Genomic DNA, 18,056 nt, shown 5'->3' on the forward strand with positions numbered 1-18,056 from the left:
CCTGGCTAGAACTAAGTGAAATATTCACTAGAAATGGCAAGAGTGGATATCCTTGTTTTGTTCTTAATCTTAGAGAGGAGGCATTCAGTATTTAGCATTAGGTATGATCTTAGTTGTATCTTAGTTATATATCCTATATCAGATTTAGGCAGTTTCCTTTTATTCTGGTATTATTAAGTGTTTTAGCATGCAAAAAAGTATCGGATTTTGTCAAATGCTTTTTCCATATCTATTGAATAATCATGTACTTTTTGTCCTTTATTCTATCAATATAGTATAGCATATTGATTAATTTTTAGATATTAAACTTTGTATTCCAGAGATAAATCCCACTTTGTCATGTTGCATAATCCTTTTTATATGTATGTGGATTTGGTTTACCTTTTTTTGGAGTATTTTTTGTGTCAATATTCATGAAAGTCATTTGTTATAATTTTACCTTCTTATAATGTTTTTGTCTGGTTCTGATATTTGAGTTTTAATGGCCTCAAAGAATGAATTGTGAAATATCATTTCATTTTTGTTATTTAAAGATTTTGTGAAGAACTGATCATCTTCTTTAAATGTTTGCTAAAATTTGCCAGTGAAACCATCTGGGTCTGGGCTTTTCTTGGTGGAAACTTATTTAAATATTAATTCATTATCTTCATTTATTATAAGTCTTTCAGGTTCTCTATTCCTTTTTCAATCAATTTCACTGCTTTGTGTCTTTATAAGAACTTGTCCATTTTACCTCTCTAACTTCCTGGCCTATAGTTGGTAATAGTATTCCCTTATAATGCTTTCAATTTCTATAAGGTTGATACTGATATTCCTGTTTAATTCCTGAATTTAATTCCAGACTCTTTTTTTTTTTTTTTTTTAACTTGGTCAGTCTGGCTAAATGTTTGTCAGTTTTCTTGATTTTTTCAATTAACTGACTTTTGGTTATGTTGCTTTTCTTTTTTTATCTTTCTTCCATTTATTTTTATTATAATCCTTCATTTCCTTTTGTCTGCTTGGTTTGAGTTAAATTTGTTCTCCTTTTCTAGTTTCTTAAGGTAGAAAGTTAGCTGACTGGTGTGAGATCATTCTTCCTTTTGTCATATAAAGTTTATAACTATAACTTTTCCTCTGAGTGCTTGGTTAGCTGCATTCACTAAGTTTTGGTATGTCATATCTTTCTTCGAGCCATTGATGGGGGTGTGCTGCTTCATTTCTACATATTTATTAATTTTAAAAATATCCTTTTGTTATTGATTTCTCATGTAACTCCATATTGAGTAGAGAACATACTCTAAATGATTTTGATTTTTTAAAATTTATTATTCCTTTTTTTATGGCCTGATGCATGGTTTATCCTGTAAATGTTTTGTGTGTACTTGAAAAGTGTTTATTCTGCTATTGTTGCATGAAGTGTTCTAGAGATTTATGTTAGAACTAACTTATTTACATTTTTGTTGAAGTCTTTTAATTTTTGTTAACTTCTACCTAGTTGTTCTATCCATTATTTAAAGTTGCATATTTAAGTCTTCCAATTTTATTGCTGAATTGCCTATTTCTCCCTTTAATTTTGTCAGTTTATGCCTCATTTATTTTGGGACTCTACTGTTAGGGTGCATTTATGTTTATAATTGTTATATGTTCCGAATGGATTGACCCTTTTATCATTTGTAAGTGCTCTTCTTTTTCTCTAGTTATAATTTTTGTAATAAAGCTTATTTTTCTGATATTATTATAGATACTCCAGTTTTTGTATGGTTACTATTTGCATGATATATCTTTTCCCATCCCTTTACTTTCAAGCTATTTGCATATTTGAATCTAAAATATATTTCCTATCTTAAAATTCCCCCATTTGAATGAAATTATATGGTATTTGTCTTTCTCTGACTGACTTATTTCATGATGGGTATTATAGAAGGCACTTGTGATAAGCATTATATGTTATATGTAAGTAATGAATCACTAAATTCTATTCCTGAAACTAATACTACAAAATATGTCAACCAACTTGAATTTAAATCAAAGCTTGAAACTAAAAAATAAATAAATAAAATAAAATATATTTCCTATCAACAGAATAAAGTGTTTCTGTTTTTAATCTCATACTCTCCTCCTTTTAATTGTATTGTTTCATCTATTCACATTTGTTGTTATTATTGATATAATTGGATTTGTAGCTGCTATTTTCCTTTTGTTTTCTATATGTCTCATTATTTTTATTTCTTTATGACTCCTTACTGCCTACTTGATACAAGATAGAGATTTTTTGGTATAATATTTTAATTCATGAATAACATTTAATCATATTTTTTAATCATTTTAGTGGTTGTCCTAGAGTCTAAAATATACATCTTAAATAACCAATAAATTTGTACTAACTCAATTACAGTAAAAAATTTACTCATATATAGCTCCATTCCCTCCATCCTTATTTGTGCTAGTATCATCATACATGTTGCTTCCATATATGTTACAAACTGAACAATGCACTGTTAAAATTATCTTGTATAATCTTAGATCTTAAACATAGAGAAGAAGATAAAACAAGCTTGTATTTATAATTTGTTGCATTACCTTTATTCACCATGTCTGATTCTCTTGATTTATTCTTATGGATTTGAATTATAATATTATGTCACTTCTTCATGATCTTTCCTTATTCCAATACAGCTTTGTTTCTATTTTTAGGCTTTATGCTGTTACTGTCAAATATATTACATCTAAATGTTCTAAGCCAGTCAATATAATTATATACATAGTTTTATGAAATTGATTTTTAAATCAGGTAAGAGAAAAAAAGGAAAAAAAGACAATATTCAGTCATATTGTCTTTTATAATTATCTACATAATACCCTCATGATTCCCTGTTTATTCATGTGGATACAAAATTACTATTTAACATTGCTTGCTTTCAGTTTGAAAGTCCTTAAGTATGATAAGGCAGAACGGTTAACAAATTCTCTCATCTTTTACACACCTGGGAATGTCTTTATGTCATCTTCATTTTTGAAAGATAGTTTTGCTGGATATAAGAATTAGTGAATAGGTTTTACTTTCAACATTTTGGATATGTCATTCCATTGCAGTCTGGCCTCATCACTTCTGGTAAGAACTGTTGTTAATTTACTATGGTTCTCTTGTACCTAATGAGTCATTTTTCTCTTGGTGCTTTCAAGATATTCTCTTTATCTTTGACTTCAAAAATCATGATTATGATGTATCTGGGTGTTAAATCTTAAAGTCTCTTTTGTCAGTGAGGCTTCCATCCTTTGTGGATGAATCTGTGTGTCGCTTGGAAATGTTTCAGGTCTGCCCCATATTTGGTTTTGATTGTTATTGGGTCCTTACAGACTAGCGCATACACTCAGACTTCCTAATCCTCAGGACTGACTAATCCTAGGCGTTCTTGGCTGTCTCCTTCCTGGTTCTCTGTTAAACTTCTGACTGCTTTGCTATTCTGCTTGTTTCTACTAGTAGCATGGAGCTACTAGCATTTTCTTAATTGATCTCCACTAAGATTTCCATTGATGTCTACTAAGACTACCCACAGTAATGGAATTCCCTATGCTCCGATATAAATAAGTCAGTCTCCTCAGACAGAGCTGTGGGGTTCTTTATCTTAATATGATGCCTCTCTCCCAGGCAGAACCCCGTTGCAATTACACAGTAACTAGAGACAGGAACAGTGGTTGCCTTATCCTAGAGTGAAATCTCTGCTCTACAAGTGGGCACTGGGGGAAGGGGTAACCTTTGATCTTCTCAGATTACCACTTGTGGTACGGAAACTCTGCCCTAAAAATAAGCTGGGGCAGTCAGATTCCTGGTATTCTCAGTCTGCTGAGCCTGGAGCAAATTTTCCCTTCCTACAAGAAGGAGCTGGGCAATAAAGGAAGCCTCAGTCCTCTTATAACACCCAGTAGGAAACAAGCTTCTGCAACAAAGAACTGAGGAGGATGAGAAAACCTGGTGGCTTGCACCTCCTGAGTTAAAATCATAGCCCTAGATTTGGTTCTGGTAGGGAGGGGAAGAAAGCCCTGTATTCTTGGATGCACCAACTCAGAGGAAAGCACCGCAAGTAGAATTTCCAAAAAACAGAGCTTGGAGGAGGGTGAGGAAGAAAGTCATGCTCAAATGCCAGTTTCTCACTCTTTTAACCAAGATGTAGCAGATTTCCTTTAATGAGTGTTTCTTCATTTGCCTATATGCCCTTAGGAATATTTCAAGAGACTTCAATTTTTAAAATAACTTTCTCCAGTTATAGAAGTTATTTTGTTGGGTAAAGAGCTTACTGCATACTGCACTGTTCATGCCATCACTTCAATATCCTCAGGGGTGATTTCTCCCAGACTTTCTTCCTGGTCCAAACATCGAATTATGTTCTAAATCTTAAATATTTGAAAATATGTTTTCAATTTCAAGCCCTTACTGTGTTGCCTGTCAATTTACGTTTCCTTGTTGATTTGTAAATCTAGTCAAATGTAGCACAATGATGTTAAAATGTTAGGGCTACATTTAAACCTAAGATTCAAGACATTTTTTCAGTATGGGTTAGCTTGAAGCATTTTCTTACATTTATTAATGAACTCTTGTTTATGGCCTTATGAGAAAAGATAGGCTTTGTTTCTGATGAACAGGTTTTTTTGTTTATTTGTTTGCTTTTAGACCATTTGGTAAATTATGTTTGACAAGTACTGTTGGACAACTGCTGAGAAAATTGGTTTTAGAACCTTGCAGAAGTTCTGCATTTGAATTCAGAAAGCATTCTTTTTTTTTTTTAAATTAACATATAATGTATTATTTGCTTCAGGGTTACAGGTCTGTGAATCATCAGTCTTACACAATTCACAGCACTCACCATAGCACATACCCTCTCCAATTTCCATAACCCAGCCACTCTATCCCTGCCTGCCCACCCCTCATCAACCCTCAGTTTGTTTCCTGAAATTAAGAGTTTCTTATGGTTTGTCTCCTCCGGATCCCATCTTGTTTCATTTTTTCCCTCCCTACCCCCACAACCCCCAGCCCTCCCTCTAAAATTCCTCATATCAGAGACCATTCTTAAATAAAATGGTCTTCACATTTCTAGTTCCTTTAACCATTATTGCTTATTAATGAAATTAATGAAATTCTATGCATTTTAGTAATCTAATCATAGATGACACTATGATTCTTCATCAAATTCCACTATAGAATCTCAATGCTTTTTATTGCTTACATTCCTTTCTTCTTAAAAGATCACAATTATAATATTAGTTGCATTCTATATTTTATATACTCTAATTTTCTATATTTTTAGAAATATACTAAGATACTTATAGCAGAAAAAAATTATTACTGACATCAAGAGTAGGTTATGAGATTAAATATGCTTTATTTATCTGAGTGCAATGGGAATTTTCTGAGTTGGAAAATGAAGAAAAGAGTCTCTGGAGAAAAGTGTAATGCAATAATACAAAGACAGAGAAGGAATGTTGCAATGTGAGAAATATGAGAGGAAAATGAGGCCAGAGAAGTAGGGCAGAAGCAGAGCAGTGAAGAAACTTGACTTTAATTTTATATATTAAAATTAATTAATCTTTTATTTTATAGTCAATGCTTCTGATTTCGTTTTAATGAAATATTTTCCATTTTTAATTTTTTTAAAATTTTTAAGCCTCTAACCCAATTGGAGTTGATTACTGAGGTGAGAATATAATGTTCTCTTTTTGTGAATAACTCTTTTTCTACTTCCAGTTAAAGAACACTCCTTCTTTCCTACGCTTCTCTCTCATACCACTTCTGTCATATGTCAAACTCCATGTATCTGTGATTCTGTTTCTAACTTTTCATTTTGTTTCATTGGCTAATTTATGTATCTTTGCACTAATACCACACCATGGTAATTACAACAACTTTATAATAAATGATAGCACTAGATCTGACAATTGCCTCTTGCACACATTACAGAAGTGCCAGGTAATTCTCTTCCACATAACTTTTAAAATAATCTTTGAAAGTTGCACAACAAACTGAATGGATTCTTAATTAGAATACTTCTTTATTTAACCATTATTTTTCATAACTAATATTTCTGCCTTTTTCTTTTTTCTTGTTACACATAGCTAATATCTTCCCCTTCTTACTTCTAATTCTATTAGCACAATTTTAAGCTTTTCATGCATCTGTTCTAATATTTCTGATTCTGTTGAACGACATATTCCAGTGTGTTGCTTTTTATTTTTAAAAGTTTTTAAATGTCTTGTTATTTTAGCTTGTAAACTCCCCATCCTCAGAAATACCAATAATCTGACAATGCATGTTATTTATCTCCAAAACCCCAGGGAGTGTAAGGTAGAAAATGTAAGCCAAATTACCAGAAAATCAGAGCTAGCTCTTACGTACAAAACAGCTTCTCAGATAATGGCTTCACCTTTTCCCCCAACAGAGAAGTAATATCAAAAGAGATATATCTTAGATTGCAATGTACCAGAACTTAGATTCTGGAGCAGGAGGGATGAAGACATGGCAGCTCTTACTTTACTTGGTTCAAAGCAGTCCTTTTCAGCACTTCATAAGGTCAGGGCTTCTGCAACTACTGAATTTACTCCTGAGAATGTCTAGACCAGAACCCCGGGTCATCATAGGTATGAGAGAGAGACATTGTTCATCTCAAAGTACTGGAAGGGGAGAAAAAAATAAGAGAACTCTAATGTTTATCTTCTTACTATATTCTTCCACCGCAATTTCTGGTTGTCTCAATGCCCAGGCCAAATTCCCTACCTACCCACACCCTTACACACACATCAATCCAAATCAATCCCTATCATCCTAGGTTCTTGTATTTCCCATTCAATGTGAATCTTTCTTTTTTTCTATTTATTCTTCACTCAATTCTTAATAAATATGTGGATATTCCCATTTGTTTATCACCTCTTACTACATTAAGCCTTTTCAAAACTGCATGGTGCTGCTCATTAGAGCCATTGTTCAATAAGTGCCCTCTTGAACCTGCTGCTCTCAATTTGCTCTTACAGCTCTGACTAGGCTTTCTTCCTAAACACCTACTTCCATAAGTGGCAAATAAATAACATGGCTTTTCTAAATTTCACATGTCTGAAATTAGAATAACCTACATTTCTTTCTCTCTCTGTTTTTTTAAATTGATTAAGAGATTTATCTTTGCCACAAATCCAACTGAAACACATTCCTAAATCAAATGTACTGATGAGTCATTTATGAGCTTTATTCTGGCCAAAAACATGTCTGAATTATCACTGTATATTCAATGCTTCTCTCTACAAAATGAGATTTTTAGGAAAGTACTATCAATAGACATTTGTCCAATCCTTCTGTCCCTGACTCCTTCCCGTGCAAATTCTACTACAATATTCCAACTCAATTATAAAAAGATGAAATGAACAAAAAACTATCTAACAGAAAGAAAGTATGACAGCATTAGGAATATCAAAACAGTTTGTTGTTCGACCTTTTCATTTGTTGGTAATTTTGTAAAAAAGTGGGCTAACGTGGACAGTACAAATTAAATCACTTGGTCTCCTTTCCAGTCTCATTCTGGATTATCTCACTATATTGCAATAGGTGGGACTTTACAGACATTCCATTATACAGTCATCCTTGCAGCTAGGATTCTGGATGCAAGTAAGTTTCTATATATCAAATGCAACTTCACAATCTGAAAGCAGAAGACAAGTATAGGCCATCGTAGTAGTTTCCTATGACTGTATTACAAAATACCAAAAACTGAGATCTTAAATTAAGAAAAAATGTTTTGTCTCATAATTCCGGAAGTCTCACAGTCCAAAATCCAGGTGGCAGTAGAACCATGCTCTAGAAGCCAGGAAAGAATACTTTTTTGACGTTTTCTAGCTTCAGGCGCTGTCAAATCCTAGATTCCCTTGGTTTATGACAGCATCATTCCAACCTCTACCTCTGTCTTCAAATGACCTTCTTACTGTGTCTTTACTATTGTCTTCCTTTTGTGCATAATTGTCTGTTTCTCAGTATTCACTGTTGATATGAACACCAGTCATGTTGGATTAGCACCCACCCTAATGACCTTATCTTAATTTGACACATCTGCAAAGATCCTATATTTCCAAATAAAGTCACATTTTGATGTAGTAGAAATTAGGACTTCAATCTGTCTTTTTTGGTACATACAAGTCAACCCATCTTCCTAACAGTTTTGGCTGGTTTTAGATAGCAAGTAAGGTTATGGAGACATGAGATTTTCCTGTATCTCATCTCTATGCCCAGCCAGTTTCTTAATAATCAGAGGAAGTTACAGGAGTAATTTGCTAATCTGGGGATCATAACTATAGATGAGTATTCTTGAAATCAAAACTTCTAGCGCAGGTTCAAAGGGAATAGCTCTTACGGCAAGTTAGTAACACGGCATTCTAGAAACATTTCCGTAGGTCTAGTCTAGATCTTGCTTCTACTTACTTTACTTGCTTCCATTTGCATGCATATATCTAATTCCCTATATTTTTGAAGTTTTATACTTAAAATACCTGAGGGTTTTCTCTTACCTACACTGAGTTCCGACACACATCAATTTTTTCATCTTCAGATTCATTTTAGACAGGAATTATACCAGCAAGAATGCTTGGGTATGGCTCCTTTTAATGTTGTATAAAATGATGAGTGAGGAACCTAGATGGCTGATGCTGTTTCTACTGAACGAACAGCAGCAGCTGGATTTTTAAAAAGCCAAATCCAATTAAAAACTGTCACTTGTATCATTAAGGTCCAGCCTGAGACAATTAACAATTTTAAGTGAATACAAGATACACTGTACATATAAGAATATATTTGGTCATCCTAGTAGCAGTTGGAAATGCATATTTCATTTGACAGCATTTGCAAAAACCCTTTATCACCTCAAAATAACTTGTGCAATGTACAGATTTCCATGTGTTAAAAGTTAGTCTAACAAATTTTTTTATGTAAAAGTCCAATTTGGCTTATACATAAAAATAAAGTTATAGTCAGTATTGATTTTGTGGTTGTTATCGTCTCAAAATTAATCATGAAAATTCCTAGTCCTGCAGTCTTCACCTAACTTTTGAGGCTGCAAGGCAATTTTGCCACAAAACTAGAAATTTAACGGGAATCCCATCGTCATACTATTTTAATAATATTATTATATTTTAATAGTATTATTATGCTAAGAAATGTTACAGCACAATTTCTATGGGCTTATGCTGCCTTATTTGGTTTTATATAGTCAGTATCTTTACTTGCATACATAGGAAAGTGTTATTTAGTTAAATAGCCTTGAATAAAGGTCTTTGCTCAACTAGTTTTGTTTCTACTTGTTTTTTTGATCATAAAATTCCACAGACATATTGTTACATATGTCAATGTGAGAAAATACGGACATATAATTTATAGAAATGTAAACCCATCTTTCAGACCTTTTGTAAATCTCTCAAGTTCATACCACTAAAATGAACCAAGTTCTAACTCCCATCTGATTCTGGACTATTGTATTGCTCTTATTTTTCTTTGTCTTCTGTCACATGAAGAAACAGAAAAATAAACTTAAATTTCATTGTTAGAATAAATGATGCTACTATCAGGATTTAACCTTATTCCCAGTCCACTGAGGCCTAATCAAAAGACAGATATGAACTGACCAGTCTCCTGATTAGGAAACATTCAGTGAAAATACACAAAGATATAACTCTTCTTTCTTCTACTGTGAAAATGGAAGACTACACCCCACTGCTTCCCACCCTACAGTAGAAATGCCTTGTGCAATGAAGAGTTATATTACTTTCAAGTGCTACAGAAAGAAAATACGTATACTAAAAATCCAAAATTCTAGGAATGATGTTGTATTTTAACTACATTTCTTGAAAGAAATTTAAGTTATAATTCAGATCAAAACTCTTATTTTCTAAATAAAAATTAAATGTATAAATCTATTTTTTCACAAATAAAATGATGACACCTAACCAAGTGAAACATATAACATCTGGCATAGGTAAAAGATAAAATAAGATACAGGTTATTTTGAGGAAATCAGAACAACAAGCACTGAAAATAGCAAGAAAATGGAAAAATCTCATCAGTGTCAGAAAACGGTCACAGAAGTTATTTTAAAACAAGATGGAAAAATATAATCAAACTAAATACTATGGACTATTGATTATATAGTTCTACAGGAATTACTGAAATTTCTCATTTTACACAAAGGAACACTCATTCTTTAGTTTCTGGATTTCATTGGTCTTACTCTGTAAAAGAGCATGGTACTAAAGAATGTGTTGCCTATTCCTAATTTCAATCTTAAAGTATCAATAACTAGTTGCATAATACATTACAAATACCATATAGTGACAACCCTGACCACAAATAACTGGCAAACTTAGAGGAACAGCAGATCCATATACACAGGTATAAAAGAGAAGAGCATTTACCATATGTTCACAGAAAACATTGAGAAAGTTCTGAGAGTCTCTTTGTGGTGCAGAACTGGGAGAGGGTCCCTTGAGATTCCACATGAATTTTAGGTTGAGGTTTTGTCCTTCTACAAAAAACACCATTAGGATGTTGATAGTGAATGTATGGAATCTATAGATTGTTTTGGGTAGTACAGACAACTTAACAATAGTAAGCCTTTCAATCTATAAACACAGGATATATTTTGATTCACTTATGTTTCCTTTAAATTATTTCAGCAATGTTCTGTAGTTGTCATTACAAGTCTCTCATTCCCTTGGTTAATTCCTAATTATTTTATTCTTTTTGATGCTATTATAAGTAAAATTCTTTTCATTTTTTTTTGTGAAATTATTTTCTTAATTTCCTTTTCAGATTGTTCCTTGTTACTATATAGAAATGCAACTGATTTTTGTGTGTTGACTTTGTATCTTGCTACTTTGCTCAATGCATTTATTAGTTCTATTTTTTTTTCCCCCCTGTGGAATCTTTAGGACTTTCTACATCTAAGATATATCATCTGTGAACAGAGAAAATTTTACACTTCCCCATTTGGATGCCTCTAATTTCTATTTCTTGCTTAACTGTTCTTACTAGAACTTCATATCATGGATAGCTACATGCAAAAGAATGAAGTTGGACTCATCTAATACCATACACAAAAATTAACTTAACATGGATCATAGACCTAAATGTAAGAGCTAAAAGTAGAAAACTCTTAGGTGAAGACATAAGGCAAACACTTCATTACATTGATTTCTTGGGTAAAACACCAAAGCCCAGTCAACAAAAGAAAAAATAGACATTTTAAACTTCATGGAACTCAACAACTTCTATGCATAGCAAAAGACACAATCACCAAAGTGAAAAGGCAATCTACAGAATGGGAGAAAATATTTTCAAACCATATATCTGATGAGGAATTAATATCCAGAATCTATAGATAACTCCTAAAAAACAACAACAACAAAAAATCAGATTTAAAAATGGGCAAAAGATTTGAATAGATCTATCTCCAAAGAAAATATACAAATGGCTAATAAGCACATGAAAAGATCCTCAACATCACTAATCTTAGGGAAACACAAATAAAAACTACAATGAGATACCACCTCATACCATTAGGATGGCTACTATCATAAAAACAGAAAACAGCAAGTATTGGCAGGATGTGGAGTGGTGGGGACCCCTGTGCACCATTGGGGGAATGTAAAATAAAGCAGCTGCTGTGGAAAACAGTATGGCAGTCTCCCCAAAAAATTAAAAAGAGAACTAGCATATCATCCAGGAATTCCACTTCCAGATATATACCTAAAAGAACTGAAGCAGGGTCTCAAAATTATCTGTACACCCATGTTCATAGCAGCATATTATCACAGCTAAAACACTGAAGCAACTCAAATGTTTATTGATAGATAAATGTATAATCAAAATGTGGTACATACTTACAGTAGAATATTATTCAGACTTAAAAAGGAAAGAAACTCTGATGCATGCTACATCATGGATAAATCTTGAAAACGATATGTTAAGTGAAATAAACCACTCATAAAATGATAAATACCCTGTGATCTCATCTATGTGATATGCTTAGAGTAGTCAAAATCATAAAAATACAAAGCAGAATGGTAGATGTCTGGGGCTGAGAGGAGTGGGGGAAAAAGTGTTATCATTTAATAGGTATAGAGTTTCAGTTTTACAAGATGAAAGGAATTCTAGAGACAGATAATGGTGATGGCTGTACAACATTACAAGTGTATTAAATAGCAATGAACTGTACACTTAAAAATGGTTAATATGGTAAATTTTATGTTATGTGTATTTTACCACCAAAAAAAAAAAAAGAAAGAAAGAAAGAAAGGAAGAAAGAAAGAAAGAAAAAAAGAAATGACAGAATGTCCTGGAAAATACCAAAATGTGTGCTAATTAAACAATGGACTCCTAAGTAATCCATGGGTCTAAAAGAAAGTTTCAAGGGAAATAAAAAAATTATTTGAACTAAACAATAAAAATTAAATTAAGATAATGCAGAATTGAACTATATTAATGTTCAAAGGAAAATAGGTAGCATCAAATATTTACACTAGAAATTTTAAAAATTAAACCAATAATAATCATAGCTTCCACCTTGAGAAACTTAAACACAAAGATAACAACAGGAAGAAAATAATAAAGATTAAGAGCGCAAATCAATGAAGTTGGGGAATAATAAAATAGAATATCAATAAAATCAAAAGCTGGTTCTTTTCAAATAAATGGAATTGACAAATCTTGCAGACTGACCATAAAAAAGAGAAAAACAACACAAAATTTTCAGAAATGAAAGTAGAAACATTACTGAAGATTAAAAATGTAATAAGGAAACATTGTTGTGAATCTGTGCCTGTAAGTCTGACAAAGTAGGAAAAATGGACCAACTCCTCACAAGACATATACTAAAAAAGCTTGCTTATGAAGAAGAAACTGATGACCTGAGTAGTGCTATATTATTAAAGAAATTTGTTTTGTAACTTGATAACTTTAAACTTCATACCCAGATGGTATTACTGGCAAATTCTACCAAGCATTAAAAGAAAAAAAAAAACAAACACACACAGTTCTACACAAACACAGAATTTCAAAATCAATCAAGTCTATTCTATTAACTGATTAGAAAAACACATAATTATGACAAAAGAGGGAGAAAAAGCATGTGACAAAATTCAATATTCACTCATGATAAAAAAAAAAAAGAGCACCTCAGTAAATGCTGAATGATAAAGGGCTATCTAAATAAAACCTACAACTAATGGTGAAATACTGAACATTTTTCCCTTAAGACTGGGAACAAGGCATGAATGTCCTTTCTCAGTATCCCTATTCAAAATTTTAATGTAATTTGTAATTAATAAAATAAGTCAAAGAAAACAAAGAAAAGCATATCGATTGAAAAGGACAAATGACAAATGACATATTTACCTACACAGAAAATCCAAATAACCCCTACATACAAGTAACCCCTAAGAAAAATACATGAATTTAGCAAGGGCATGGGGTATAAGGTCAATATACAAAAATCTACTGTATTTCTATATACTAGCATAGAACATTTTGAATTTAAAATTATTAAATGCCACTTAAAACACTACCAAAAGTAAAGTACTTAGATCTGAATCTATCAAATCCATCATCAGTCTCTAAATGATTAAAACTACAAAACATGAGGGAAAATTAAAAAAAAAATTTTAAGTAAGTTGAGAGATGTATTCCGTTCTTAGATTGTAAAACTCAATACTGATATCAATCTCTTTCAACTTGATAAAATATCAACTGAGAAGATATCAACTAGCTGATTCTAAAACGTATATGGAAATTCAAAGAAAATAGAGTAGTCAAAATATTTTGGACAATGGACATAAAGTTAAATGTTTCTCATTATTTCTTACTATAAAGCAAGATAATGTGGTGTGGCAAAAGAATGAGCACCAAACAAAAAAAAAAAAAAAAAAAAAAAAAATCAATGGAATTGAAATATGGAGCCCAGAAATAGACCTACGTAAATATAGCCAACTAATTTTTTTAAATAAAGGTGCAAAACCAAATCACTGAAAAAAAGAATAATCTTTTCAAAAATGTAACAGAACAATTACATATCCATCTGCATAAAAATAAACCTTAAACATACCCCCAAATGTTTTACACAAAATAAGTCAAAATAGATCACAGAACTAAACCTAAAAAATAAAATTATAAAACTCTAGAAGAAAATATAGGAAAGAATCTTCATGAACTTGAATCTGGCAAAGAATTCTTAGATATTATACCAAAGCACAACCCATTTTAAAAATCCTGAAAAATTGTACTTCATTATAACTGTTTGCTCCATGAAAAACATGAAAAGAGAATAAAAAGGCAAGCCATAGACTAGCAGAAAGTATTTGAAAACTGCATATCTGATAAAGAACATATATTAATAATATGTAGAGAACTCTCAAAACTCAACAATAAGAAAATAAACAACCCAGTACAAATGGGCAAAAATCCTGTAAAGGTATTAACCATGGAAGACATGTAGTTGGTAAACACATATATGAAAAGATGCTCTACATCATTACCATTAGGGAAATGCAAATTGAAACCTCAATGGAATACGACTACCTATCTATTATAATGACCATATTTAAAACCAAAACAATAGAAAACACAAGTGCCAGTTAGGATGCAGAACAAATGGAACTATCATTCATCGCCAGTAGAAATGCAAAATAGTATAGCTATTTCAAAAAACAGTTCAGCTTCCTTTTTTTTTTTAACAACCCATACATACACTTACTGTTCAACCTAACAATTGTATTTCTAGGCATGCACCCAAAGGAAATGAAAATATATTTACACAAAAATCTATCTATGAACATTTATAGCAGCTTTATTCATAATTGCAAAAACCTGGAAACAGCCCTCATGGCCTTCAACAAGTAAATGATGAGCAAACAGCCCCACACAAGGAAACATGACACAACAATAGAAAAGAACAACTGATTGAAAACCAACATGTATGAATCTTAAATGGATTTTGTCATAAGAAAGTAGCCAGACCCAAAAGTTTATATATTGTATGATCCTACTTATATAAAATTTTAAAGAAGGCAAAGCTACTGAAACTTCAATAAATGTTATCAGGGGTTGTATAGGGAGGGAATTGGCTAAAAAATGTCATCAAAAGAAAACTTTTGGGGGACTTCTGGGTGGCTCAGTAGGTTAAGCATCTGCCTTCGGCTCAGGTCATGATCCCAGGATACTGGGATTGAGTCCTGCATGGGGCTCCTTGCTCCGCAGGGAGCCTGCTTGTCTCTCCTCCTCTACCTGCTGCTCTGTGGGCTTGTGCACATGCTCTCTCTCTTTCTCTCTCTGACAAATAAATAAATAAGTAAAATCTTTAAAAAAAAAAAAGAAAAAGAAAACTTTTGGGGTAATGAAATTCCACTCCTTGGTATTTTGTGCATTTTTCAGAGACCACAGAACTATGTATCACAAAGAGTAAATTTTACTCTTTCAAATTTTACTCATTCAAATTTTAAAAATATCGACCAGGCTGAGAAGAACAATACAATGAAATGCAGACTGTGACAAATGCATTTAACTGTATGATTCAAATGCATGAAATAACCCCACTGAAATGGTTGGGAAGAAATGAGAGGGCTTAAAGTGACTTTGAAAATCATTGTTTTGACTGGATATTATAAAAATTAAAGACAAAAAGAACTGTATATAAACACCTCATTAACTTGGTTTTCACAGCGGTATTCTGAAACTACTTTCTATGTTAAACAATAAGTAAGTGTAAACAATGACAGCCAGCTTCTTACTTGCGGCGGGGGGGTTGGGGGGTGGGGGGGAATAAGTTACAAATAAGTTCACGTGAATCGCTAGAACCAACTTGGGCTTGTTACACTGGAATTAGAGGTATCAGTGTGAATTCATGAAATTTTGTGGGGGGTTTATTTTCTAATATCTATTCAGAAGGACTGACACATAAATAGACATGTAGTATGTGCATGTGACTTAGTACACATATAACTATTTCTCACCTCTGTTGGGAACAATGATACCTCAATAGCGATATGCACAACTAGCATTTAGATCTTGGTTTGTAAGTACTATTTTCTGATCAGAGGAATCAGACTTCTTAGAGAAGTGGTTCATTCCAGAGCTGGGGCAGGGAATCATGGCAGGGAAAATTCATGATGAGTAAAACATCCTAGTGGTCTAGGAAGTAAGGAAGTACTCAAAAAAGGGGTAGGAAGAGGATGAGAATATTTGAAAGGGACACAAGAGCCAACCTGTAAGAGCACTCGCAGGCCAAAATTGGAAAAATTTGAGCAAAAAAATCAATAGCAATAATACTGGGTTGGGATTGAAAAATTAGTAGCCACAAGTCCATACTGACATAAATAAATGGTTGATGCAATAAACTAAAGGGGAAGCAGGAACAGCTCTTCCTTACAGAAGCATCCCAATTAATAAATATATAAGTAATTTAGGGAAAAAGAACATTACCATTAGAACAATAAGATCTGCTGATAAAAGTTTAAGGAGAAATAAAATATTTGCATAGCTTCAAAGCATTTCTTCCAAATATTTACTAATTATGAAGGGAAAAAGTAGTAACAGTACAATGGAAAAACCTGGAAGACACCAACTTAACTAAGTGATTTAGGTTAACATGACATAACTAGTAGTAAGTTCTATCAACATATGGAACTGCTGGTCACCCCGCCGAGCCACCTCTGCCAGCAACATGTTCAAGGTAATTCAGAGGGCTGTGGGGCCGGCCAGCCTGAGTCTGCTCACCTTCAAAGTCTATGTGTCACCTAAAAAGGATTCACCTCACAAAGCTTCTGTGAAAGTTAATGAGCTTTCATTCTGCTCCATTCCTGAGGGTCAGTCTAAATATGTGGAAGAGCCAAGGACCCCACTTGAAGAAATCATTTCACATCTCCGACATTATTGTGAGCCATATACAAGTTGGTGTCAGGAAATGTACTCACAAACTAAGCCCAAGATGCAGAGCTTGGTTCAACGGGGGTTAGGCGGCTATGAATATCTCCAAAATGCACCTTCAGGATTTTTTCCAAGACTTGGTGTTATCGGTTTTCTTGGCATTGTTGGACTTCTTTTGGCTAGAGGCTCAAAAATAAAGAAGCTGGAATATCCACCTGAATTCATGGGACTTGCTGCCTCTCTTTATTATCCACAACAAGCCATCGTATTTGTTCAGGTCAGTGGGGAGAAATTATATGACTGGGGTTTATAAGGATACATAGTCATAGAAGATTTGTGGAAGGAGAAATTTCAAAAGCCAGAAAATGTGAAGAATTCACCTGGAAATAAATACAATACTCCATGCTCTGCCTATTTTAATCAGTTATAGGTCAACATTGGAAACTCCATGTAGTAAACCAGTATTTCTACAGAAAAATAGCAGAGAAATCAGTACTGAACGTAGTAAATTGGCTTTCTTCTTCAGGATAAACTATGCTAGGCTTCTTTGTTATCTAGGGTGATGCCATACTACAAGTAGACTAATCGGAAATCCTTTCACCTAGAGAGAATGTCTAGCCTTAGAACTCTTTCTCATGTTGCTATTTATGCACATAATTAGAATTCCAAATTAAAAAAAAATATGGAACTGCTAATATACTGCAGTAGGAAAGCTACATCATTTCTGTGGAATGCTTCTTAAAAATGCATAGCCTAGTAGCTATGAAAAAAAAAATCAGGCAAATCCAAACTGGGGAATATTCTACAAAATAACAAATCACTACTCTTCAAAATTCTTAAGTTCATAAGTCAAAAAAAGTTAAGACTGAAGAACTGTCAGGTATTAGAGGAAAGTAAAGAGATACAACTATTAAATGCAATAAGAGATCTTAGATTGAATCTTGAGACATAAACTATGACATTAATTTAAAAAACTGGTGAGTATCAAATAAAGGATGTAATTTAGAAAATAGTATTGATAATCGTGCTGTGGTTATAGAAGATGTTATCCTTAGGAGAAGCTGGGTAAATAGGAATCTCTATACTGTTTTTCCAATTAATTCATAAATCTGAGTTATTTCAAAATAAAAAGGGTTTTATT

General features: G+C 32.8%; 1 protein-coding gene across 1 annotated transcript; it reads left to right on the forward strand.

Annotated features, from left to right (window-relative positions):
- Positions 1–16,686: 16,686 nt before the first annotated feature.
- On the forward strand, positions 16,687–17,228 carry LOC116864815 (MICOS complex subunit MIC26-like). Its single transcript, XM_032852657.1, has one exon. It carries the CDS (start codon positions 16,713–16,715, stop codon positions 17,226–17,228), a length of 516 nt encoding a protein of 171 aa, XP_032708548.1. The 5' UTR covers positions 16,687–16,712.
- The last annotated feature ends 828 nt before the right edge of the window (positions 17,229–18,056 follow it).

This window comes from Lontra canadensis, unplaced genomic scaffold, assembly GCF_010015895.1.
Source record: "Lontra canadensis isolate GAN:19392208 unplaced genomic scaffold, GSC_riverotter_1.0 scaffold6, whole genome shotgun sequence".
Classification (NCBI taxonomy): Eukaryota; Metazoa; Chordata; class Mammalia; order Carnivora; family Mustelidae; genus Lontra; species Lontra canadensis.

Coding starts and splice junctions, on each gene's coding strand:
- LOC116864815 (XM_032852657.1), top strand. CDS start 16,713: ATGTTCAAGGTAATTCAGAGGGCTGTGGGGCCGGCCAGCCTGAGTCTG.